General features: G+C 44.7%; 2 protein-coding genes across 12 annotated transcripts in view; both read left to right on the plus strand.

Moving 5' to 3' along the window:
- Positions 1–16,370, plus strand: part of MYO3A (myosin IIIA) — a 145,483-nt gene extending 129,113 nt beyond the window's left edge. For all 11 annotated transcript variants that reach the window (XM_069777295.1, XM_069777274.1, XM_069777255.1 and 8 more), the window contains 4 exons: positions 9,392–9,501; positions 12,021–12,061; positions 13,804–13,944; positions 15,799–16,370. In XM_069777295.1, the coding sequence (XP_069633396.1) occupies positions 9,392–9,501; positions 12,021–12,061; positions 13,804–13,944; positions 15,799–15,913 (407 nt within the window). In that variant the 3' untranslated portion in view covers positions 15,914–16,370. The remainder of the gene's footprint in view (positions 1–9,391; positions 9,502–12,020; positions 12,062–13,803; positions 13,945–15,798) is intronic.
- Positions 16,371–18,771: 2,401 nt separating this feature from the next.
- Positions 18,772–26,593, plus strand: part of GAD2 (glutamate decarboxylase 2) — a 41,666-nt gene continuing 33,844 nt past the window's right edge. Inside the window, exons 1-5 of the mRNA XM_069777330.1 lie at positions 18,772–19,048; positions 19,324–19,383; positions 19,545–19,694; positions 20,801–21,034; positions 25,971–26,061. Of these exons, the coding sequence (XP_069633431.1) occupies positions 18,973–19,048; positions 19,324–19,383; positions 19,545–19,694; positions 20,801–21,034; positions 25,971–26,061 (611 nt within the window). The 5' untranslated portion in view covers positions 18,772–18,972. The remainder of the gene's footprint in view (positions 19,049–19,323; positions 19,384–19,544; positions 19,695–20,800; positions 21,035–25,970; positions 26,062–26,593) is intronic.

Raw genomic sequence — 26,593 nt, forward strand, 5'->3', positions numbered from 1 at the left:
ATGTTAATAATAATAAAAGAATTGGACTATACAAAACAAGTGATGCACAATGCAATTGCTCACCACTCCCCAGCCAATACCCAGTTAGTCCCCAAGCAGCGATCCGCCCCCCAAGCCAACGCCCCCCAGTTTATATACTGGGCATGACATCACATGGTATGGAATACCCCTTTGGCCAGTTTGGGTCAGCTGCCCTGGCTCTGTCCCCTCCCAGCTTCTTGTGCCCCTCCAGCCTTCTTGCTGGCTGGGCATCGGAAGCTGAAAAATCCTTGACTTAGTATAATCATTACTTGGCAACAACTGAAAACATCAGTGTGTTATCGACATTATTCTCATACTGAACCCAAAACATAACACTATACCAGCTACTAGAAAGAAAATTAACTCTATCCCAGCCAAAACCAGGACAGCTATTTTCACTATAACATTGTGGATTCAGTTTCATGTATGCCAATACTTCTTTCTGTTCCCATGGCTTCACTGAAGAGATCCTAGAAGTATTTCAGCCCTGCTTTGCAGTCCTCTCAAATGGGCAAGCTGGTGAAATGAGGGCTTGCTGTTTACCAAAGCTAAACCTCTAACTGTAAACTGGCTGCTGATAGATAATCTATGTAGTTCAGCATGTTTCCAAGACCAAAGTCTGCAAGAGAAAAGAAATGTGAAATGGAAGACTAAGTGCAATGATCTTTCATTAAAGACAGAGCAATGTTTGTGATTGTCATTAATGGGTTTGTACTGAGTGCTCTATTAAATATTGCTGATTTTTGACAAGGTAAACTTGAGGAATTAAAAATGCATGCTTTGGAAAATAACTCTTGGTTCTTAGACATTTTCCTACAGAAACTAGAGAAGATAGGTAGAGGGAAAAGGAATAAAAAAATCCCTGGTTTATCAGTTAAAGATCTCATTACTTACACAAGTGAACCAGGTGAAAATGTACCAGTATTTCCATGACGTGCAAAATGGAGCAAAGTCTACCCTTCACATTGCTATAAATTTAAGTAGCTCTACAGGAGGCAAAAGGATGCCAGGGTTTCTCACCTGTGCATGCAACCCTGCTTAAAGTGGTGACCGGTCAGCCACTTCCCTTCATCTCTGAATATGTCCCACTGCTTTAAAACTCTGTGGTGTCATAATACAGCAGTTTTCCAGTGGTAAGGTGTGTGGAAGTACTGTGTTGTATCGTTTTGAACACTGAAAAAAGTCATACATTTCTTTGAACCAAGTCAAAATGCTTTTTAAGACAACACTGAAACAGTTGTTGAGTTGCACAAGAGACCAGGTCTTTGACCTCATTTTAATAAATAAAAGGAAATAAAATTTTTTTACCAGGTAATGTTGGGTGGGCTGAACAAAAGGAGGATTTATTTTCTCTATGTTTTCTCCTGACAAATGTCTGTATGTGTGATGTGACAGCACTTAGCTCTTTTGTGCATCGGGCAAAATCTGTAAGAAAATTCTGATAAATTACAAGCCTCCCCTTTTCTTCTCTTTATCTTATGCATGCAAAAATTGAATGTTTTCTATTTTGACTAATTGTCTTTTACAAAAAATGTCAGCAATAGCAATCATAACTTTAAAACAGTAGGAAGAATCAAAAAGAGAATCCTGAATGCTCATATTCATATAGATTAAAACATACTTTTCAGTCAAGGCATGCTCATTTCAAGATGGCTCCTGCAGAATTTTAACAAAATTTTTTTTCAAAATAAATATGGTGGACACATGCTTTTAGTTTTGATTAAATTGCTGCAAGCTGGCATGTAGACAAGGTGAGTACAGGGCTCAGAAGGAGTTACCCTTTCCAAAGCTGAATGCATTTAAAATGAAATAGTGGGTGCTATTTGACTAAGAGGCAATGACTGAACTCACTATAGAGAAATGTGTCACTAAAGCACAGGCCAGCTAAAGTTATCCTACCAGCCCTTAAACACTGTAAAGCATGAGTTGGCCCCTTCTATCTCAAACCAAACTAGCCCCTCCAGCCTATTTACTGCTGTCCAGCTAGTCACTTACTGAATGCTCTGCTCCAGTAAGTCAAACCACCCCAAAACCAGTCCTCCTCCAGTTCTTGACAGAACTCTTGTTCCCAGTCTTTCTGTAGCAAACTTTCCCTTGATACAAGAGGCAGTATTATACTTTGAGCTGGGTCTGGCTTCTTGGCCCTTCTTGCCCAGCTGGTCTGAGCTGAGCAGCCATAGTTTGTGTTTGCTGTGTTCTCTTGTTGACCCAATTACCTCGTACAATGTGTGTGGCTACTCATGATAAATGTAATGAAGGTGACTTTTGCTAGACATTGAACTTTAAAAAAGCGCCAAGGAAGGCCAGCCGGGTTCTGGTTAAGTGCTGTGTTCTGCCAGCCTTCCCAGCCATGATGTGAAGTTTCACTCTCTGCAACATGGTGGGTTTGACAGTGGACGCCAGGCTCAGCCGCTCACCTAGGGTATGGAGCGATGGCAGCAGGGACCTGAGCCGTGATTTCTCACATTCCCACGGCCATATTTATAACTTCTGACCAGTCCACTTGAAAGACCTGTCTTGGTGTGGAATGTGAACTTTCTTTTTCTACATTTGAACATAATTCACACGACAGGAAAACTGTTTCTGTTCCAGCTATGACCAATGCACAGGATATTGAAGTAAGAGAATACACTGCAGTAATTCCCTAGCTTGCCTCTGAGCCGGTTGGAGCCTAAACATTACAGAACTCAGTCACAAAGCTGCATCGTCTTAAGTAAATGTTTATTACAGCAAACATGATCTAACTAGATGTAGAGAATATTTAAGTAAAAATACACCTGGGTGCAGTTCATTTAGGTTGTGCTGTGTACAACACAGAAGTTATCAGCATTCTGGATATCGTACTTTCTTCCTGTATGCAATATAGTAAGATAACTACATAAAACAAAGACTTGAGGTAATGTACTGCAGACTATCATGCTAAAGTGAAGCAGGTAGACGTGGTGAGTGATCCACTGTCTATTAAACAGGGAGCAGCCTTCCTGTCCTCTTGCCTACATTATGTGTTACAGTATAATTTATATACACACATTTCCTGAAAGATATGCTTTTACTGCAGGCTTCCCTCTAGGGCTACCTTTGCTGTCCTACCCTTATGAAGGCAAGGATTGTTGAGCTTTAGCAGTTCTTTAAATCATGTAGTATTTACCTATTTGTAATTACTTTGGTCATTTACATTTATTTACGCTTCTTCCTCAGCTTCACTAGTTTTATATGTCTTTTTACATCTATAACACATGAATTGTATTTTATAGCTCTGTACCAGATAGGAATACCTGTCTGCCTTCATCTGTGGGTAGGTGGCCATTGTTCAGTTTGAGAACTTACCAGCTCCCCTGATAAAATATTTTATTATGTTGCTACCCACAGAAGGGAAGGAACTGTGGGACAGCTGGATGGCATACTGTGACAAATGTTCAGATTTTCAAAACTGTTTATTTTAATAAAAATGCAAAGCCTGCAGTTTAAAGAACATATGAGCAAAAAGGTTAAATGAATCTTAAATCCACAAGGTTAAGTTGTTCTTAAGTGAATTTATTTGTATTTATAAAAATGCATAAAGTAAGCTGCAGGAGGTTCCTGGAATAAACAGTATTCCTGTGGCTTGAATTTCTGAGTAGGTTATATTTGCTTGCTAAATGCTTTCAGCTAAACTTAATGGCTGCATCCCAGAACTGCACCTTTGGACTGCTAGTGAGCCTTGGGTTACTGTGGTGTCAGAATAGATGCACAAATGGCCACTGTCAAGTTTTTTGAGGTCAAAGCCTGAAGTGAGGGGAATTTTATCATTATGGGAGCAAATTTTTTTTTTTCTCCAGATGAATAATGGTGCCCATCCTTCTAAGTATTAAATGACAGTTCAAGTACAAAATCTCAGGAAGAGAATTTTCTATATTTAGAATGAAATTCACATGGTACGAGGAACTCCGGTGCAGCTGAGGACCTTTCCAGCTACACGAAGCAGTGAGACAGGCAGGGTTTTCATCCAGGATTCCTCCTGCTGTAGGCTGCCGCAGCACTATTTATGGGGGTTTCATGGGCAGCCTTTGCAAGGAAAAGGGAGCCTGTGTAGCAGTGGGTGAGGAGAGCAGTATTCACTGGCCGGTCTTTCTTCTTCGCAAGCGAGTGGCCAGCCAGGGAGCACTGAGGTGTTGACTACCCTGGAGAAAAGCAGGCTAGTCAAGCGCTTCTGCTGTCTGGTTGTTCTCAGCCACTGGAGTGGCCCTTTGGACATGATGCAGCCAGGACGTACAGGATCTGGTTTGGGAGCTGGTCAGATCCATGGCAGAGCATAAGATTTGGGAGGTCACGGAAGCAGAGTACAGCCCATTTTCCTTGAACATCCTCTCTTAAATAGCAATAATCCCAGGTCACCAGACTCTCAGAAATGAGAGCATTAGTGTCAGTCAGAGACCGAAACTGCTTCCCTCAGTGGGGCTGGTGGGACTTAGGCATGAGAGATCAAACACTCAACTCCTGTTGGATGCAATCGGGGAGTTCTCGGTCTCTCGCAGTTCCTAGTCCTAGGTCTGTGCCAGAATAATCCCTCTGTTTTTTCCAGATTTCTAAGAATTTGCACCCATCAACCGTAATTTCCAAATCTGACTGTGGTAAACATCCCATGAATAAACAATACGTAAGAATTACTAACCAGAGCAGTGTTTTTCTATGTGCAAATCCCAAACTTGAGTCATTACATCCTCACACTGTGTATAATTAGGACAGTAAAAAGGTATGCACGTAAATGTTGTAAGCAGTAATAGCTGTTCACTTCTCATCCTGGAATTCTGGTTGCATTTTTCTGATTACTTCCAAGCCCCTCTACAAAACCCATACAATTACTGCTCTTACTCTTGTTTTTCTTCATGCTTTATTCTGAGCCTGGCTTTATACTTCTGACCTTGTAAGATGTGGAACAGCGCTGAATCAAACATGTAACATTTCACTTAAATGACCTGAAGACGGGTTTATCTGTTTCTCCAGGTGGTCTAATAAATAGAGACCTTTCATCACTTAGATGCTTATCACAGCTGTAACCACACTATTTCTCCAGCCTTCAGTATAAGATCTGTTGTTAAGTCATACATTAATTTACATTAGCATCCATGGATGTTGATTCCTCGAGATTGTTGTCTTCCAAGCTTATCATTGTATGTCAGAATGTGCAGACAGTTTAACCTAAAGGGCTGTTGATACCGACTCATCTTTATTCGAGTATTTCTTGTTTGTTTCTTGAAACTCGAATGTTTCAAGCACATGCAGATCTCCACAGTTTCCATAGTTTGTGGTGGTGTTCAGGATACACATACATTAAATGAGCTGGTCCTAAATTTCCTTGTCCCTTTTCTTATTTTTTTCAGTGTATTCGGAGCTTTCAGTGAGGGCTGAGTATGAAAGTATTAATACCTTGTAACTGAACACCATAGAGTCAGAGTGCATGTGTAACTTGGGTAGGAACCTTTGAGGTAAACGAGCTAGCCGAGATACTGATAGGAATAAGGACTTTTCCTTAGATTTGCTAGACCCTCTTTAATGTTACCTGGCAGCCACGCTGTTCACATGCCTTCGCTGACCCTTAACTCTGTAATTCGTTCATTCTCATGGAGAATGACCTTAACTTTATTAAACTTTCCATCGTCACTTGATCAAATGTATGTTTTGACAGTCTGCTTCAGGTTTGGGCAGGAGAGAGATCTAACTTCCTGGCCATGGGTTACAGCATGGCTGACATTCACTGTTGAGGTTCAAAAGCAAAGCATCCAGGTCACAAGAGCAAAACCTCTTTCTTTTGACTGATTGAGTACTGACTGCGTGCAATTAGGCAGTTTGAGGAAAATCCTTCTCCCTTTCAACTTGTTCAACCTGTCTTCCTCTTGGTAAAACCTTTAAAAAGGAACGGCTGTGTAGCATCAATTGGTTTTGTTTCCAGTTTTTCCTACGCGTTGCTTCTAAGGCATGTGGATGTGTCACAGCACTGACAGTACCCGTTCAGGTAGATAGGACGGCAGGGCATGGGCTGGCTGCAGAGCTGGGAGTCTCAGCACAGTCCTTCAGTCCAGCACCTTGGCTGTGCTAACGACTTAAGTGGGACATAACCTTAAGCAAGTCTCGGTGTGTCTTGCCTTCTGCATCTCATTTACCCTGCTAGTAGGATAAGGGTGATAGTGCCAACCTGACATTTCCAAAGTGCTTTGACAGCTACTCTTGTGAATGGTTTTCATATCAATGTGCATTATTTAAATGTTTGTTAAATAGAAAGCATCAGTTTTCCTTTTACACATAAAGCACAAAGCCAGGTCTTGCTACAGATACTGGAAGTCTTAAATTAGGCTATAGGTTATTTTACTACGGAGAGACTGGGCTTCAATAAAAAGCTTTTCTTTGTAATGGACTCTAGAAGCAACATAATTGGCTTATTAATAAGTGAATGATTTTACTCCTTCTTTCTGCTTCATTGCCTACTGCAGAAAGATATAGGCCGTCTGGAAAACAAGCACATCAAACTCACCATTTATCAGGCTTGGGTATTTAATTTGCCTTCCACCTTTAACTCCACTAAGTAGATGGTTTCTGGAATTATCAGCAACTAATAAAAAAGCAAATTTTACTTTGTGCAGTGAGTTATCCAATACAAGCAACTAACACATCAGCTTTATTTCAGTAGCAATGAACACACAAATCTAAGTGCAGAAGGAAATCACAGGTTCACTTTCTGGTGAAACAAATCAAGCTGAACCCATCAAACTTTTTTTTACTTACTGTGTAATTTGGAGACAGAACTGAGAATTGCATTTTCAGCCCTCTATGTAATTTTTAAAAGGAACGATGGAGGTCCAAGCTTAGAAGGCTGCCTGCCCCAACACGGTATTTTTATTCCCTCAGTTCTTTTGCATAGCTTATACATATGTACAATGCACAAGCTGACATGAAAAGCTATTTTTTACAGAAACCCTTATCACTGTCAAAATGATGTTTTCTGAATGTAAGAGGAGTCTTCTTTGCATAGCACATATGCAAGAAGTATACAAGTAATTTCTGTTGGAATAATTGTAATCTAGAATACGATAGTGCTTTATGTGTTTGACAGTGATGAATTAAATAACATAACAGCATACATAGTGATGAATTCTGAGGGGACAACAAAAAATCTTTAGGTATTATGAGAGCTTTTTCCCTGTGTTTTTCCTAAAGCCATCAATTTGGCTTCATTTTTTTTCCTAGATTTTCATGCAGTCATGATCTTTGACACAATTTTTTTAAATGTGCTACAGAGAGGGGTTAGGTGTTTCTATTCATTCAACTACACTGACTTTTAAGGGGTTTTTTTTTAAGGTATTGTTTCCAGTTTAGGCTCCTGTTGTGTTTAAAAATAAAATAGGGAAGATATGTCTCTACTCTCTCACAAATGGAAACTCGGATAACTCCAGGTGGCCCATTTGAAATCCAGCAGGGTTACAACAGCCCACATACAAGCACAGTCAGGCCTGCTATACCTATTCAAATCAAAGAATGTAATTTATATTTAATACAGGTTACTGAAATGAATTTATTGCATCTAAATTTCATTGTTTAACATGAATTATCTGTACCCTGGCTTAGAAAAAGACCATTGTTCTTTTAAGTGCAAAATGTTAAAAAGATACTTGTTCATTCATTACATGAGGAGCAGTCTGCATTTCAGATAAGAAACTAAAACAATAAATGTAATCATTATCCAACTACAATTTAAATTAACATTATTTGTTCTGGCTCCTCTGTATATCCATGACCTTTACAAGCCTTTATTTATCACACATAACAAAAAACTTACACAGCTAATTTTGCAGGAGTCAACACTGATGTATTACTGATTGTTTCTCATTTTAAATGATCGTGCTACCTCCTTAATTAAAAAGATGTCTGATGTACATGGGAGAGTTTTTAATTTTATCATGTAAAAGGGTTTCTGATGGTCATTAGAGAACAAAATACATTCTTCCTTCTAAGACTCAGTCACATGTACTTAGCACATCTATATGGAGTTACGGAGTTAAAGTTGCCTCATGTGAAAGAGGATTACATCAGCAGAACACACTTCAGTAATTCATTGGGGGCTAGATCTTCATTCCACCCTCACACTGTATTAATTTATGAGTAAGGAGATGTTTTTTTCTCATGGACTGTCCTCTGAATACTTCTGTGATGGGACAAGGACAATATAAAACCTCACTGGATAATGCAAAATACCTGGATACATGGTTCACCATGCCTAGACCTTGTGCTGTGACTTCATTCATCACCCTGTATGTGTCCCTATGACCCATCTCTATTGTCGGTGTTCTGCTGCCATGCAACCCCCTCCTTCATCATGAAGGAATTGCTGTAGCAAACTTTTCCTATAGCTGAAGCCAAATGTAAGGTGATCATTCTCACCATGCTGTACGTTTGTGGTCCCTCAGCCTGCCAGAGTCAGTTGTGTGATCTCCAAGAATAAGGCATTGGGAGCCCTGCATTCTATGTTGGCTCTGTGACAAACAGCCTATGAACCCTTAGCAGCCTATATCTTAGCACGGTCAGAACTGCGTATAGATTTTTAACAAGCAAATAGCCAAGACATTTTTCTAGTTCCCCATGTGCCAGCCAATGTAACCCACAAGTCAGTGCCTAACTCAGAGTTTGGAGACTGCCAGAGGACAGCAGTTCCATTTTGTGTCAAAATCTTGGGTTTGTTTCCATTAGAATGAAAACATTTTTTGCATGTTTGCAGAAAGCTTTTGTAGAAATAGACCAGAAGTTGAGTACACTAAACTAGATTACACTGGATGCGATGGACATGGTCAGGCTGTGTTGCCCAGTGGTACATGATTTGGCTTGAAACAGAATAGCCTCAGCAGGAGACCTTGGGGAAAAACTACACCATGATTATGTAGAGGACTAACCTCTGAACCAGAGGTCTAATGCTAGTTCCCTCATTCAACACCTTCATGATTGACTCGAGTCTGAAAAGATACCATCCTCACTGCCCAGATCCCTGTTACGAGATGGTAGCCTTCCAGTGTCCGTTACCCTTCAGAGCCCTTTTTTGAATGTGGAGAATTAGCCCTTTTCAGAAGGAGAAGCCTGTGCCAGGCAGACTGCTGGGCTGTTCCAACCTGACATTTGTTACGTGGCATGTGTCCACATGGGTAGTCAGGACTCAAATGGATAAACCAGTTCTGCTTTCTGGTCTGGTGATGGAAATGCCCCAAACACTTGCTTTCTTGAGTTACAGCAAGCAGTAGAAGTGGCTATGTGGATTTTTTTGCTCTCTTTAGTGAAATGCTCTCCTGTTTTTGTAAAAGCCTCCCACGCTGCGAAGAAATAAGCATTGCTATCTTCTGCTTTTTCACAGTTGCAACCAAAGTAGAAGACTCTCGCCCAATGCAGAGACCTCCAAGGAGACCACGGAAGCCCAAGACATTAAATAATCCAGAAGACTCTACCTATTACACTCTAATACATGTGAGTTTAGCAAGTTTTTGTGGGCTAAAAATGCCAGAAAATTCCTACCTCAACTTTCTTTCTGATTGCCCAATTCCCTATATTAATTTCTAATGCAGCATAAAAGCTGTGCCCTGCTGAAAGGAGGCAGGCCACAAACTTCACATTTCAAACTAGACTTGAAATTGAGGTTCAGAGTTACCCTGATTAGGGACCTAGGTCAGGCCAATTCTTACTTTTGTACCTAAACATATGTACATTCATTATATGCATAAGCAGCATTTGCACTTCAATACCCAAATTAAGTGCCTGGTCTGCGTAGTTTCTTTGTAAGTCACGGGAGAGAAACAGGTTTGTTCGGAGAGCTATTTTGAGCATCTAAATTAGTGCTCAATCTTGCAGAGGGAGCAAATATTAAAATAGGCTGTATTAGTATGCACACTGTAACTTCCTTTACAAATGTGTCAGATTGTGATTATGAAGGAATTGGCAAATACCAACAGCTCAGGAGACTAATGGATTTGAGTGTCTCTATATATAGCCTTTGGTCCAAGTTCAGCTGCCAAGGGCTGCTTTCCACTATTGACTTCAGTGCCCTTAAATATAGAAAAAAAGGCAAGAAAGTAAGCAGAAAGAGAGAAAATGTAAAAGCAGCTCAGAAAGCAGTTCTAACAAAAAAGCAATTAAACTCATTTGCTTGAGGTGCCTGCATCTTAGTGACCTATTTTAACAGCCACTGAGAGCCCAGCTAATAAACTAACCGTAGCAATTGCTTCTCCTTTCAACAGAAGGTGTCACCAGGACCTTTAGGGAGAGTTGTGTCTGGCATACCAAAAAAGACAAATATGGCTATGTTTTATTATGGGGGCTTTGAAATAACACAGCTTTGGAACAGTGATATTCTGAAAAGAAAGTATATTTTTAAAAATAAATTGTCATGTAAGAATAAGATTTGTTTTGTGAAAGCAAGATTGGTGAGATAAAGGACTGAAATGAAAGGCATGACACTGAATTCTGTATTAGGAAATTTCTGAGGAGAAGGGTAATTCTGAAGCAAATGCATATTTAGAAAGCTGAGACTATACAGTGAGGAACATGGTATTTTCTGAAAGTTAATTTGTTACATGGCCAGCTCCATATCAGAAAACAGCCATCACATCAGTGCAAACAAAACCTGCAGTAATGCCAGGGAATTTTGAAACTGATTTTTAGCAGCAGTTTTTCAAGGTATTAATCAATATTACCTTCAATTAGTTGTATTTTTCAAGAAGGTGCAAAAAAGAGAAGCCTGTCTTCCTGACATTAAGTTCACTGGTAAGGGAAAGGTTCAGCATAAATGTCTATACACTGAAGCTTAGAAAGGAGACCTACTGGTTCTTAAATTCTGAGACCTCGGGTAAGTCATTGAGCTCTAACTTGAGATACTTGACGGTAGTCAGCTTTCCCAGCTATTACGGATTTTCCACCTTACTAAAAACCTCTGTGACCTGCGGGTATTCGCAGATGATTATCAAGCCCAGATCACCTGAAAGTGAAGGCACACAATGAGTGCCTTTTTTGAAAAATTTTCTCTATCTTCTGCAAAAACAGGTATTTCTCTCTATTAATTAGACACCTTCCATTCTCACTCATCTCCTTGCGTATCAAATGAGCTAAAGGGGTACAACGTATAAATGAAGCCTGACAATAGCGCATTGTTCATACAAGGCACTAAAAGTTTATTTTGGGGTATATTTATTTAAATCAGCCTACCATTTTGCAATTACATGTCTTGTCCATTTGCCTGCACACTGAAGTCCATCAGGACTACTGAGAATCAGTGACTTTAGAGTCACTAATTCTAGTAAGTTTTCACTCGTTTGCAGGAAACACAATTAAGACCAAAATTAAGACCATCTGCACTTAAAAATGCTGCTCTTGAAGTGTGATGCATTAGATGCTGCAACATAGCATTGTTTTGGCTGTAGGGACAGAAATCTATTAGAGATAAGAAATTATTCACATTCCCTCTGAATCTTTTCTCCTCTGCATTTCTAGATGTCTTGTATCCCAAAGGTGCTTTTGCCACCTCGTATACTGCTTTTTAAATGGGGCCTTTGTCCATTTTATTTTACTAAAACCTGTGACAAGACTGCATTAATGAGAATAGGATTATGCCTGCTCCCACTGAGTTCCCTGTATTCATGGAAAATCTCATGGCATCACAGCAAATTTGCCTCAGTGAGGTAGTGTTGTCAACTTCATTAAAACAACTATAGATATTTGAAAGTTTTAGATCTCCTTTTTTGTTCTGATTGCAATTACTTTAGCTTTTTTTCACAGTATGGCAACCGAAATTTGGGAGTAACAATGCTAATCCCATTCTCAGTCTCAAAGATTCTGAGAAGAGATTTTTCTGGAGCACTTGCTCAGCAAATTAGATTCTTTATATTTTCTTTTAATGAAAAATATACAACACTCTCCCACCTAACATATTGATGAATTGTATCTTTGCATAAGCTTTCCTTTCAGTATTTTTTAATTACTTTGTATTTTCTTAGAAATCAATACAAGATGAAAAACGGAAACCAAGAAAAGAAAGGTAATTTTTGTCATTATCTCACTATTGTCATTTAGTACTCTAGAAATAGTTCTTAGCTGTACTTCAACCACGAGAATAAAGCATTAAAAAAAAGCATGGTAATTTGGTGATTCACAGGAAGGACATTGTATACAAAGTTAAAATATGCAATTTTCAATGACAAAAATCCATTACAGAATTCAGTCGTTCAGTTTTACCACAGCATGGCCCTTTACCATGGCAACACAAGCATAATAATAAGTTAAGATAAGGTCCACATCAAAGATAGTTCTGACACAGAAAATAATTGAGGGTGCTTAAAATTCCAGCCAAAGCAAATGAGCAACCAGTTCTTTTTTGTTAGCAAAAATACAAACGCTGTTAAAATTCTCTCCTACAAATATATGACTGTTTGGAAATAAATCATAAAAAATCAAAACAATAATTATTAATAACAGGTAAAGAAGAGTAGCCCTTGAAATTTCAGCCAGAAGTCTTTTCTTCACAGTGTAACTAACCTATTTTGATGGATCACTGCAGAAATAAAGCAAGCAATAGATATATTCTGCCCTTCTGTATCTTAGATCCTTACATGCGCTGTAGACCTGGTTCACAGCTCCTGACATACATCATAGCTTTATTTTGTGTTTCTATACTTAAGCTTTTTTGCTGCTCCCCAGTGACATTGCTATGGTACCATAGCGTGCATGCTATGGAAGCCCGGTCATAGATGCACGATGAATGGCCTCTTAGCACTATCCTCGGCTGAGGTTGCAGAATACAAACTCTGTATCTAAAATATGTATCTTAAAGGAAGTTACATGACATTATATGCATTTAATATGTGCTCTCAGCATCTAGCTTCATTCAACCACAGTTTATATTGCACTTGATTATGCCACTGCTTAAAGGATTCACTTAATGTCCATGTCCCCTGCGTCTGGTCTGTTACAGCTCTTTTTCTGATGTCATTTGGATCCTGAAAAAATTTCACACCTATTGTTGTCTCCTGTTTAGCCAAAAAAAAAGAAAATTAAAAAATCCAAATCTAGTGGTTTCTCTCATTTGGCCTTGTTAGGTTTCAGTCATCTTAAATCTAGTTAACCAGTTCCATGACTGCATCTTCTTCCATGTGCTGACTCTGTATTAATAGAACATAGCAACTGAAATCAATGAGTTATTTCTGGTTTCTACCAATGTGAGAATTGAATTATGTATTTCTTTTTTCGAGTTGCTTTTAGGATATTATTTTTTCCCTACCCATTCTAAACTAGATGTTGGGATTGTTTTTTTCTGTACATATGATACCCTGGATAGCATTCATCTAACAAAATAAGAGACATCTGCATTATTGACACTGATATCTGAACTAGTTGCTTGAGATTCTTCTTGTACTCAGAGAAGTAAAATAGTCATCTTTAGGAGAATGAGTTATCTCTTCCTCAAAGAGATATCTAAAATAGGTCAGATGAATTATACCTTTACAAATGCCTCCCCATTGAGTATAATGGCAGACCCAAACAATTTCAGTCATATATATGTCCGCTTTATGAACATCTAAAAGTATTTAGTCTTTCAAAATTCTCAATATCTACATCGTACAGCAGTTTTCAGAAACTGATTCCTTGTACTTATATATATTATTCCTTAGATCCTCAACACATAAACACAACTAATAATGATATTTGGTTGCCTTATTTTTCAATGTTGAATATAATAATGAAAAGTGAAACTGTTAACTTAGTATACTTATTTATTGACAGTCTGAGCAAAGTGCTAGATTTAGATATCTACTACCAAGAAATTTCATCTACTGATTCCACCTCAAAGGACAGCAGTTCTACCACAAGAAAGAAGAGACACCCAGCTGAGCGCAGGACTTCAATTTTAAGAGCTACTGAGCGGTAATTCATACAAAATAATAATAGGAAAAAATAAATGTTGTATATTCTTGTTCAAATACTCAAAAGAGTCATAAAAAGAAAGATACACTTTCAAATTAGACATAAATCTATTTTTTTATTCATGGAATCTTGCCAAATTATCTTGTAAAATGTACAGCTGAAAATTTACCATCTTCATGCAGCAGGGACAAATGCTAGTATGATTGGTGTTCAGCCTACCTGCTAGTTTTTGGCTTCCCAAGTGCCAGATGAGATGGACAGACGTCCTGCTGTAAATCTGTGATCTAAAATCAAACTAAACTAAAGCAGAACCTAAAAATTGTATTTCTGATCGATTCAATTTTAAATAGGGTGGATGTGCGCTGAACTTTCTGCTTGCTTTCTGCAGATAAGACACCAGCTTGACTGCCTCCTTTTCCTGCTGTCCTGTAGCAGCATATGTGTTTACAGCTTGTGATGGACACCACCAAGGTGGACAGCCAGGAGAAAAACCCTAAAGGGAGGAAGGAGGGTTTGCTCTACCTCCTCTCTTCCCATATAGACTTCATAGAGGGTGACCTCTGCTGGGCTCAGAAAATTCATATTTTCACTCTTGCCAATGCACACACACACATGGCATGTGCAAACACATAATTATAAATCTTGATACATTTGAATCTTCTTGTGTCTTCATACATGTAAGAAAAACTTGGAAAATATCTAGGTCAAAGGCTTAAGGGAAACACTAAGCCTGGGATGATCTCTGAATTCAAAAATGTATCCATAGTAATAGAGGAAATTTTTTTAGAACGTTTTGTGCCCCTTACGTATTTTATTTTTGGCATTTTTTCAGGTAGGATCTAAATTAGTTTTAGGAAGGTGTTGTGATGGTGTGGAATTAAAAATAATAATATCAGGCAACTACCATATAGTTTACATCCCTCGGGAAATGTGGCATTTCTAGGGTGGTTAATTACACCAAATCTTTCACCCTGAGGTCTGGTTTAGATGGGTAAGAATTTTGCCACTGAGCTTACTAAAAGGAATTTCTTACCTTTTACTGTGTGCTGCTCTGATTACATCCTAATTAGACATAGTGAAAAAATTATGTGTAACTTTTAAATTTACACTGTTACCTCTGAGGGCAGATGAGTGCAATTAATAAACATTTCTGCACTTCATTATCTCTCAAATGGGGTCACCTGGATCTAAAGACCATATAGTCATTTCAATCTACAGAAGTGAAGCACTGAGTATTTTTTATTTGGCAGTTTACCTTTGATGCTGGTGTAGGACCAGTGGTGGGGTACACCTTTAGTGTAGAAGACTACAAATTTTTGTAATTATTTCAGAGTAATAACCTTTTTAAATAACTGAGCTTTATTTTTAATCTTGCTCCATGGTAACACGTGGTGCCAAGTCACCATTCCAGCCTGTCAGAGGTGGCTTGCAAAATGCATCTGAAAAAAAAAAAAAAAAAAAGGAGAGATGGCCACTTACAGTGAGCTCTACAGGCAGGTTAAAAACAGAGCAAACAAATTTATGCCAACTGAAAATCTGGTTCAGTAACCATCAGGCAAACGCTACTGCAAAGCACCCCCATGTTCTCACCCTATTTATGTCCTTTTATTATGTCCCCTTCGTAGAAGAACATGTTGTTCTTCTGTGTTCATCTGCTTTTAGTATACAATGTGTTTGTTCCAAGGTGCCTGCTTTATGCACCGCAGGAAGAGGCCTAGCAAAGTCAGTTGATTTTTTTTCTTTCTCCCTTTATTTTTCCCCCTGAGGGAGGAGGTTAAGCAGTCGATTAGGAGAGTTTGCCAAGGTAAATGTTTTGACTTTAATTTCTAAAACACTTCTGCGCTTAATCCCTAGGTCGAGGGTTGCAGAAAGCCCCCTGGAAGAGAGTAAAACCGAAGATAATCCCTATGACTACAGACGACTGCTGCGGAAGACCTCACAGCGCCGGCGCCTTATCCAGCAGTTCTAGCTGCTGCTGCTGTTCCTGCTGCCATTTGGCTTTTAATAGCATAATCTTTTTTATCATTTTATACCATGTGCTTCCTTTTTCTTTTTTTTAAATCTCCAATGTTTCAAGTTTACAACATGTGTGTTCACGTGAATATGAAGTACTGTGGTTTACAGCCCAACACCATTGCAAAGGGACACTGTCATTCACATATCTCATACTTTAAAAAAAAATTAATATAAAAATCAGCTTTCTTTCAAATACCACTGCTACATCTTAAAATTATTAGACATTAAGCAGCTTAAATCTAGTTCACTTTCCTCAATGTATATTTCTTTCTTTTTTGCATTTCATCAGTCTCATCCAATTAAAACAGATCATTTAGTTCATAGTTCCCTGGTAAGCTTTCAAATTCCCACATGCACCTTCAGAAAACCTTAGTTATTGTTTCTAATAAATTGTTTTACAGGAAAAAAAATTACAAGAACACCATAGGGGAATTTTTGCTTATTTTAGGTGTACAATGCCCAAATTTGGGGATGAACTGTTTGTGGCAAGTGTCCCTCTAATGAAAACAAACATGAATGATTAATTGGGTAGCATACTATGGCAGTTTATTTCATTATTGACTTTACTGTAAAGCTACTAGCCAGTTTTAAAGGTCAATACTGTGTGTATAATCTTTATGTTGGAGATGTCTATTTATGGGAAGTATATCCACCTCTGAGCTTTGTGACTAAGTGATGAACTTTTAAATCGTGTTTGTTTTGTTCTCCTTTGCATTAGATTTTTAGGAATCTTAATCTCTGGGGTGCCAAGAAAGGAATAGAAATACGCTCTCTGGTTGATTGCTGCCTAGATGTAATGATCATTCTTAATCAGTTCCACTAGAAATTAAGTGGAAATAAAAGCAATAGCCACTGTGTTCAAATTTTCCCCTGGAAATAAAAGCAATAGCCACTGTGTTCAAATTTTCCCCTGATTCCTTATTCAAAAGACTTTATTTCACAGAAACCACACAGATAATTGCTGCAGTTCCTTTCAGGATTCGTAATTGCATGTTCCCTGCTGCAAAGCAAGAGAAGGTAAATTTCGTGATGCCAGTGTAAAGGCCTGATCCTGCTCCCTTGCTTAGCTCTCCTAAATACTACGATTGGCAGCAGCGGCCAGCCACAGGGGTTGGGTTTTGTCCGTTACACACACACACTTGGCCCTTTCCCCAGAGAGAGGTAACCATTGCTTCCTGATCTGTAACTAGTCATAAGGCTGTGCACCGGATTAAAATTCTCTGCAATGTAAAATTTGCGATAAATTGTTTAAATTCCGAAATCTGTTTTGAAGTTGCTTTCTCATGTATTACTAAAATGGTGAAGTAAATAAAAATGCACAAAGTAGTGATACGGTTGGCTGTGTCCGAATTACACCCAGAACTGATGAAACACTGTGGACTGGGGCATGAACGAGCAAGGCAGGGAAGAGCTCACAGCAGCCTCTCGCCGTGGGAAGCCGGAGTTACCACCTGCGTTTCCTTAAAGTCGATGTGATCTGGGAACTGGAATGGACCTGTAATTTCACACGAAGAGATGCCTAGGCTGGTTTTCTTTTACTTTCCCACCGGGGCAGTGTTTTAAAACACCAAGACATTTCCGTGAGATTTCACGAGGGGACAGCCCTAATAACCATGGGGGTGCACGCAGAGAGCGGAGAGAGATGCCCCCAGCCGAACACAGCCACCAGGGCCGGGCCTGGCATGTCCAGCGCTCTCGGCAGGGCCAAATCCTGGTCTGGGGTGGTCCCGCCTGCCTCCCTCCGAGGGTGAGGGCTTGAAATCCCTGCCGTGCGGGAGGAGAGGCAGCCCCGGCAAAGAAGGGCTCCGTGCTCCCGCGGAGAAGCGGCTGGGTGGAAGGTGGAGGTTTGGTCGGTTGCCTGCAGAAACGACGTCGGGGAGGGGAAGGGAGCGGTGGTTTTCCTCCTCTTCCAGTCTCCCCTCCGAGACCTGCTGCTTCCCGCTGGGCTGGAGCGGGCAGGACGGCTCCGCGGGGCTCCCCATCGCCGGGGCGTTGCGGGGAGACCCCGGGAGCGGCGCGGGGGGTGCCAGGAGAGATGCCGGGGTGGGCAGGCGCAGGAGCCAGGGGCCGACCCCAGACAGCCGCCGGGTCGCTCAGGACCCCTCCCGCCGCCCCCGCGGGAGGGCAGCCGGGACCCCTCTGCCCGGCCCGGGAACGGGGATCGCCCCAGCCCCGCACGGGCCCCTCCACCAGCGCCTTCTCCGCGGCGGCCCGGCCCGACGGGACCCCCGCCGGTCGCTGCGGGCAGGGCAGGGCCGGCCCGGCCCGGGGGGGCGTCGGGGGGGCCGTCCCTTCCCCGCCCCGGGACTCCCCCGCTGCTCGCCGCCTGCGGCAGGGGCTGTCCCGGCCTCGGCGCCGCCGCCCGGGAGTCCCCTGCTCGCAGCCGCGGGGGTGCCCCGGTGCAGGGGGTGAGGGGCGGGGGGAGATTTCTCGGCGCTTTGCAGCTCACAAGACCGGGGACGCTTCCCCGTAGCCCCAGGGACCGGCGTCCCAGCCCTCCCCTCGGCGCTCGGCGGCCGAGTGGCCGTCCGTGGGGTGGAGGCGGCACAAAGGCACTTCGCTCGCCTTGGCCCCCCGAGGCAGCTGCGGCCCCAGCGGGTCTGCCCCGAGCGTGTTCTCCCCCCCGTCCCCGCCCCTTCGGAGCGGGATGCGGCAGACCCTTCCCGCCCGCCGCCGCCGCCCCCCGCCTCGGCGGGGCACCTCCCCCGGCCCCCGCGGCGCCGCCCGCCCCGTCCCGTCCCGTCCCGTCCCGTCCCAAGCAGGGGGGCAGCTGCTGGCGGCGCGGCGCCTGCGGGGCGCGACGGCGGCAGCGCGGCGGAGCGCGCCCCGGGGGCGCCCACGGGAGACGCTCCCACCCACGCGTGCCCGGGGCGCCCCCGCCCCTTCGCCTGCCGCCGCCTGGCGCAGACGCACGCATTTACACACCCGCACACTCACCCTCACGCACACTCGCTCAGGCCGCCTGGGCTGCAGCTCGCCGCTCGTCACCCGCCCCGCCGGTTCGCCTCCGCCATGGCAAGCCCCGGCTCCGGCTTCTGGCCCTTCGGGGCCGAGGAGGGCTCCGCGGCCGCCGAGAGCCCCGGCACAGGTAGGGGGGCGCCGAGCAGCCGGGCGGGACCGGCCCGACGGAGCCGCGGAGCCGCCGCGGTAGCGCTGCCCGCTCGCCGGAGACCCCTTTGTGGCAGCTCGACCGGCGGGACGGGGCGGCGGGGACCGACGGCGGCTCCAGCCTGGCGCGGCGCGGCTCGGCTCGGCTGGGCGGGGGGGGGGGGGGGTGTCTTGGGGAGCAGTGCCGGCTGTCGGACGAGGCGCCCCCGGCCCGCGCCCGTCCCCACGGACCCTCCGCTCCATTTTCTCTTGCAGCCAGAGCCTGGTGTCAGGTTGCCCAGAAGTTCACGGGAGGGATCGGAAACAAACTCTGCGGTAAGGGCAGGGAGGCCCCGGCAGCCCGCGGCGGAGGCAAGGCTGCGCGCCCGCGGAGCGCTGGCGGGCGGCCGCGGGCCCTGCGCCGGGGCGGGGGGCGGGCGGGGGGGACCGGGGCTGGTGCCGCGGTGCTGAGGCCGTGTGTCCGTGTCGCTGTCAAGCCCTGCTCTACGGAGATGCCGAGAAGCCCGTGGAAACCGGCGCCAGGGCAGCCCCCGGGGCAGCGGAGCCGCGGCCGGCCTGTACCTGCGACAAAAAACCTTGCGGCTGCCAAAAAGCGGAGGTGAATTACGCCTTTCTGCACTCAACAGGTAACGGCGCTCCCGGGCCACGCCGCGGCTCGAAAACTAACCGAAAAACAGCGGTTCGGTCGGGAAATCGCCTCCGCCCGCGGTGCGCGGAGGCCGGGGGGGGCCCGACGGTGCTCGGCGGCGGCGCCGCGGAGCTCCGCGCCCCCAGCCCCGGCCCGCTCCTCCGCCTCCCCGGCACCCGCGGGCACCGGGCGCTTCTCAGACCCGCCAAAAAAAGAGCCCACACCACAAAAGGTGCCGAAATAAAATCCCGGCGTGCTGGAGGGAGCCTGCAGGTTGCTCTTTCTAAGGAGTACTGACAGCAGCGACCTTCTCGTTGAAGTCCCTGCGATGTAATTAAGGTTTGAGGGGAGGAGGGAGGAAGAGCGCTCCCTTACTGATTTATTTTAATTCGAGGTGGTTTTGCGCTTCATCTTTCCTGACCTTGGAGGGAGCGTCTCGGCCACTAAGTAGATCCCCGCTGCCCGCAGAAATGCGCTGGCCAGAGACGCTCCTGTTTGCACGGCAGACCGGGACGAGCTCTGTCCTGCGCTGCTGCAGGCGCCCTGCGCTTGTGCTGCTGCCGGCCTGACCGCTCCCGAGTTCCCCCAAATTACGGGGTTCCGCTACAGCTCGGCTCTGCCTGAGCTGTCGCACTTAAACACAACATGTCAGTGTGTGTGCACTGAGAGACTGTGCAGCATCGCCTCAGAAAAAGGCATTAAATTATCAACAAGTTACTTGCATTGGAGAGTCATGATGAAGGTATTTTTTATTGCAAGGCAAATGGCAGTTTTTAGAGTGCTCCTTGCAGCATTTGTTTCCCAATCTTTATTTTTCCTGAGATTCGTTTTACCTTTTTTCTTGCTCTCTCCCATTGTCTTAAAAATTGGTCTGAAATACTCTGTGGGCAAAATTTGCGATTTTAGGTAGGATGTTAAGACCTATTACCTCTCAGAACATTCCTTAAAATACAGTCCCACCAATTTGCTTATTAAATGAAAACGAAGTCCATTTGTATTGAACGCAGTGAAAAGATTACCTAAACATAAATGGGAGAAGCCTTTGTCCAAAATCTTTGCATATGGTCATAAAACAAAGTCAACTTTTCATTTCTCCGTTTCCAGATCTTCTGCCGGCATGCAATGGAGAAATAACAACTATGTCTTTCCTACAAGACGTTGTGGACATTTTACTTCAGTATGTGGTGAAAAGTTTTGATAGATCAACAAAAGTTATTGATTTCCATTACCCAAATGAGCTGCTCCAGGAATATAACTGGGAACTGGCAGACCAGCCACAGACCTTGGAAGAAATTTTATTGAACTGCAGAACAACTCTGAAGTATGCAATTAAAACAGGTAATAGCCATGCTCATTTTTTACCGTGTATGGTCTCATCCATTGATTAAAGGTATCATCTCATTTTATCTTGAAACGTTAAAGATTGAAGCAGCAACTGTATTTTGTCAGTTCCAAGCAATTTCTAGCCGAGACAGAAATCGTTTTCCTAAATGATAAAATACTCCAGCACCCTGTCTCTGTAGCTGTCAGTGCAGCATTGCACACCCTTTCCAATTTAAAATTAATGCTTCTGTGCATCGGAGTTGCCGAGTGTGCCACTGAGCAGCCTTTTCACCCTTGCGACTTTCCTCCTTTCCTTTTCATCCATTTTACATGTGATGGCCCGGGGATCGCCCCTTGCTCCCTGCAGACCCGGGGGGTGCATCGGGTGCGGAGCTCGGAGGCAGCCGGGACGTGGGGCGAGCGGGGTGGTTGTGTCCCTGCAGGGAGGCAGGAGGGACCTGCCGATTTAACAGGCAAAATCGCGATAAACGTCCTGTAAGTGGGAGCTCTGAGCGGCCATTTGCCGTGTCTCTCCCCTTACCTGCAGGACATAAAAATAGGAGAATTTGGCAGAACTGTGCACAGAAGTATTTAGGGTTTTTTTTTCGACTTCAGGCTCAAGCAATAAAAGCAACGCCCGAATTATTTTAGTAGCCTTTTGTTGTTGTTGTTTTTCACTGAGGAGGGCAGGGATGGGTTGACTCCTGCCTGTCTGTGACCCACCCCCACCCCCCCACCCCCATTAGTCATGCCCCTCTGTGGGCTTCGTGGCGTGGAGGCAGCGTGGAGCTCACCCAGGCGTGGGGAAGCCCCCGGCTCCGCACCCGGGGCCACCTTAAATAAACTGCGGCGGAGCGGACAAAAAGCATAGCTGCAATTAATGGCTGTGATTGAGAAATAATGTGGAGTGCGGGAGCTCTTAGTGAGAATTCGGATTGCTGAGAAATTGCTTAAAAATAAATGTGTAGCAATTACTGAAAGAGACAAAAGGCTGACTTGTGAATAGAGGTTGAGGGGAAAACAAAAACCAGGTTATGTCACCTTTTGGGAACAGAACAGACTGATTCCACTAAAGATTGTGGGGGATCTGTGTAATCCTCCTCTTTTAGAGGTGGAAATGGCCAGCTGAATTTTTTTTGATGTAGGAGTTGGATGCTGTCAAAACGTCTGTAAAATACTGGAATAAATAGTTAGATAAATGATGTCCACAGGAACAAAGTCGATCAGTCCAGTGATCCATGTGATGTGTCTGGGTAGGACATAGGAAACGTATTTTCACAGAATGCTGTGAAACACAAGATCTGTGAATCTGGGAAATCAAAGAATAGGGTTTCTTAAGCAATTTTCGTTTATCTTTTTTTTGTTATAGCCTGTTTCAGATAATGGACCTATTTCATTTTGTGCATCCAAAAAAAGACCCTTTAAAACAATGTTACCGTTTTTCTTCCTCCCTGTAAATATGCAAGGCTTTCGTTTCTTGGCATTTCAAAATTTTTTTTAAGGAAAATAGTGTTTTCAACGGTCAAGGAGTGGTGCTGGGGGGGTTGTGTGAGATGTGGCAGAGTGGCGGGTTTTGGTCGGGGGGTGCAGAGCAGCCTTGCTTGGCTGCCGGAGGGGCTCACTAAACACGCAGGGTTTACACCCGGAGCCCTTAGGCATGTGCTTCAGCATAAAACGCTTGAATTACCCTCAGAGGAAGGACAATGTGGTGAGATTTCTGGCGGCGGGGGTCTGCCTCTGCTCCCGCTGCAGGAGCCCTTTGGACATGGCCCCTCCTGGGCTGGGGGGGGGGGCTGGCTGCGTTTGGCTGCAGGGGCCCGGGAGGCTGATTGGAAAATAAATTGTATTGCTTAGATTAGCCTCACAGCTGGATCCCCAAGTCCCACTACTGATCCCTGGTTGGGATTCGAGGAGCCGGATGGCTGATTTTTTGGCCGAGGGGCAGGTGTGGGATGCTCCCAGGTGCTGCCTGCATGCCATGGCTCGCTGGGGTGCCCGAGGGACCCACACGTGGCTTTGTACCCCCTTACCAGCTACCGGCATCCACCCCCAGCGAGAATTTTGTCTGAGGGAATATAAAAGGCAGTGTCTGCAAATGCAGGGAAAGATGGATGTGAAATTCGGTTACTGTGCGATGCTCGCTAGGGGAGGAATTGAAATGGGAGCGTTTAAGAATGGTTTGGAAACCCCAGGAAGGGCGTGAGGAGCTGGCGCTGGTCCAGCCTCGCTCCCCGGCAGGCCCCGGTGCTGGTGGCAGGCCGCGCGCGGTGGGGCTGCGAGCAAGGCCAAAGCCAGCGCCGCCGGCCGTGCCTTTATCCACACTGTCCGGCTCTGCCCGGCCCTTCTCCACTTCCATGTGGAGGCCGCGGAGGCTGCATGTTCGTGCTAGGGGATGTCCGTGCCTAAAACCGAGTGTTTGAGAGGAGGGCGTGTGGGGCGAAGGCACGTCCTCGGCAGGGAGAGCCCGGCCCTGCCTGTCCCAGTGCCTCGGCCTTGGTTCTTGCCCATCATCTCCCGATTTACTCTGGGATGTGTGTAAATATGTTGTGTATTGCTAAACCCACCAGTGAGCAGTAATCCTATTTTTCACATCTCCCCCCCTCCCCGCACCCTGTCAGTCTGTTTTCCAGTCACCTCTTTGTTCGGTGACAACGACGACAAAGGTTGTGCGTTTCAGGCAGACGGCACCTGGGCAGTAATTGCTGAGCATCTCTCGCAAACTCTTCTTACCTGGCCGGCGGAGCCTGTATTTTAACCAAAGCCACAATTTTCCATGGCCACCTAGTCGAGGAAGAGAGCTCGCTCCCGTTTTAGGGTATCACACGGACGGACAAACCCTTGCAGCTGAGGCTGGGGTCGGATTGGGGTTTTACGTTCTCTGCTGTTGCGTGTTAAAGCCGCGCTGCAGGAGGGAAGGGCACGGAGTGGAGGGGGCCATGTTACAGGTGTAGGCGCTGGGGGCTCAGCCGGCAGCCACGCCAGCAGCAGCAGCTCCTGCTCTCCCTGTACTAACATCTCTGTAGGAGCACAACGCTGCTCCCCCCCGCCTCGCTGGCTCCAGGGTATGGCTGCCCCGAGCCCTGCGTGCAGCCGGCCCTGTTCCTACGGCAGTTCCCAAAGCAGGAGGTGTGCTGCGAGGTTTCCTTGAAGAAACAAGCAGTGACAACAGGGCTGTCGCCTGGGGCTGGGCATGGGGCTGATGGAGAGCCGTTGAGACGCTGCAGCTGCAAATACGAATTCTGCTATCCCCCAGCTTTTCAGTGTGGATTTATTTCCAAAGCAGGAGTTTTTCAGGCCTCTTTGAGCCTTCCTGTGGCCCAGATTCACCAAAGGCTTTCAGCTCCTAATTTTCTGTTGCTTTCTGGTGGAATTTGGGAACCCGCTTGGAGCCTGACTGTGAGATTGAACCTGAGCTATAAATACCAAAATCTCCCTCAAAATCCCATCGTCAGGGGAGATGCAGTCCTCTGCAGGCAGAGCCCCTGGCGTGGGATCGCTCTGGCTTTGGCAGCGGTGGCAGGGTGCACGTGTGCCCCAGGCCCACCTACCCCACTCGGGAGCATGCAGGGCAGGGGCCGGATCCTGTTCATCCTGCTGGATCTCGGCAGCATCCCTTGGTGCCTGAGGGGCTTTGGCCACCTGTCCTGGGCAGCGTGGTCCCCGGGAAGGTGGCAGGTCCTGTCTCCGGTGGGGAGGGCTCAGTGCAAAACGCAGTCAGTCTGGATGGCAGCGGCATGGGGCTTGTCTCAGGTTAAGGGCGCAGGGAGCTGGATTTTGCGTGTGTGTGTCTCCAGCCAGCCCTTATCCCCTGCTCTGGTCTGCCTGCACAGCCCGATTACTCTGCCTTTGTGCGCTGCAAGGTGGGAGCAGGGGAGCAATTCCCCGTGCTGTTCTGCCAGCCATGTGTCTGTGCCTGATAAGAGGCCACCGGAGACCAAAGATAAGTTTTCTCTTGGTGCTGGGTCTGCGTTCCCTCAATCATCTTGCTTTATCTTTTGTTTTCTGTGATGGCAATAACAGTACGTTTTCTGTGGGTCAGGACAGGTGTTTTCCAAGCAGAGGCTGCCTTCCTTTGAGTTGGACGGCGTTTAAGTAATTGTGAACCATCCATAATTTGTACTGGTAATTATGCCACTTAACAGGGGCTTGCGGGGAGCAGCTAGTAAAAACAGAGTTTTAATGGTCCCTGGGTTTAATGGCTCTAGGCATGTTTTTAAGAGAAATCTCTACCAGAATTTTAGAAAAAATTAGGAACCAATTAGACTAACCAGGTAAATGGACTACCAGCTCATTGAGTATATTCTCGTGCATCATTCTGCTGGGGCAGCAGTGCTGGTTTTCATGGCGTTTGTTTAAAATCACAGTTGCGAGCAGCCAGGCTATTTGTAATTGCACTCTGACAGGGAAGAAATGACAAGGACCGCCACCTTCCCTGCCATCTTCATACAATCATCAGCCATTGAGTCATGTGCAAAGCAGTCACAAAAATGTTCCATTTTCTCATTTTGCCCTGTCTATTATAATCATTAGCCATTCATCACTGATGTTATATGTAATGGCAAGCTCTTCAGATGGTGTCTTGTGTGTGCCTTTCAAACCTAGCCAGGCAAAAACACATCCAGTGACAACATGTGACACACTAACGGGAGCAAACAGCTATTTTTGTGAGGCAGCGATGTGCTAATTTTCAAGGCATATTGAGAGGATAATAGGGAATGTTGGAATCCATTATTCTGCGTTCAGTGTAATTACTCTGATTTTACTGAGTTTGGAATGAGAAAGAAGAGAAATCCTGCCTTTTCCAAGAAATGTATTTATTGCTGTTTGTTTTGTTTTGTACCTTGAAAGCACTTCCTTTTCTATAGAAATCTGGAGGTAAATATACCGTTCGGCACTGAATAGTTTCATTCAGAGTCATCAGCCTTTTGATAACATTTTCCATCTTATGCAGGGCACCCTAGATATTTTAATCAACTTTCAACTGGATTGGACATGGTTGGATTGGCAGCAGACTGGCTGACGTCAGCAGCAAATACTAATATGTAAGTAGCAGATTTTTTTCCAAAGTAATATTTAATGCAATTTTACAGTTATACTCTAAAAAGCTGCTGTAGCTGAAAGAAAGAAAGAATACTTTTATGTTAAGGTTGCTGGGAAAACAATTGTCTGCTTTTTAAATGGTTGCTACTGCTATTTACATGAAGACTTTCAACTTTGTTCTGTAGGCTGTCTTCTATAAAATTTCATCATACTAACATGATGTCAGTTTTGCTACCCCCCAAAAAATATACAGAAAAAAATATTTTAGCATTTTGCATGCATAAATATGTAAAACAAAAGGTGTGCTAAGTGAACAGTTGCATTCATGTAGAGAGGTTATGTACAATCCATACTCAGAGCAGTTAGAGCCATGGCTTTCTGTAAGAAAGAGGTGCAGAATTTAAAGTGTGGAGTCTTTTTTCACTTTGGGACTAGGAAGCATTTTTGTGCACTTGCTTAGCTTCATGCACTGTCTTGTCATCATGAATAGGACTGCTGATGTGTATGCTTCTAGACATGCACACAGGTTTTTGC

This window comes from Haliaeetus albicilla, chromosome 2, assembly GCF_947461875.1.
Source record: "Haliaeetus albicilla chromosome 2, bHalAlb1.1, whole genome shotgun sequence".
NCBI classification, from domain to species: domain Eukaryota; kingdom Metazoa; phylum Chordata; class Aves; order Accipitriformes; family Accipitridae; genus Haliaeetus; species Haliaeetus albicilla.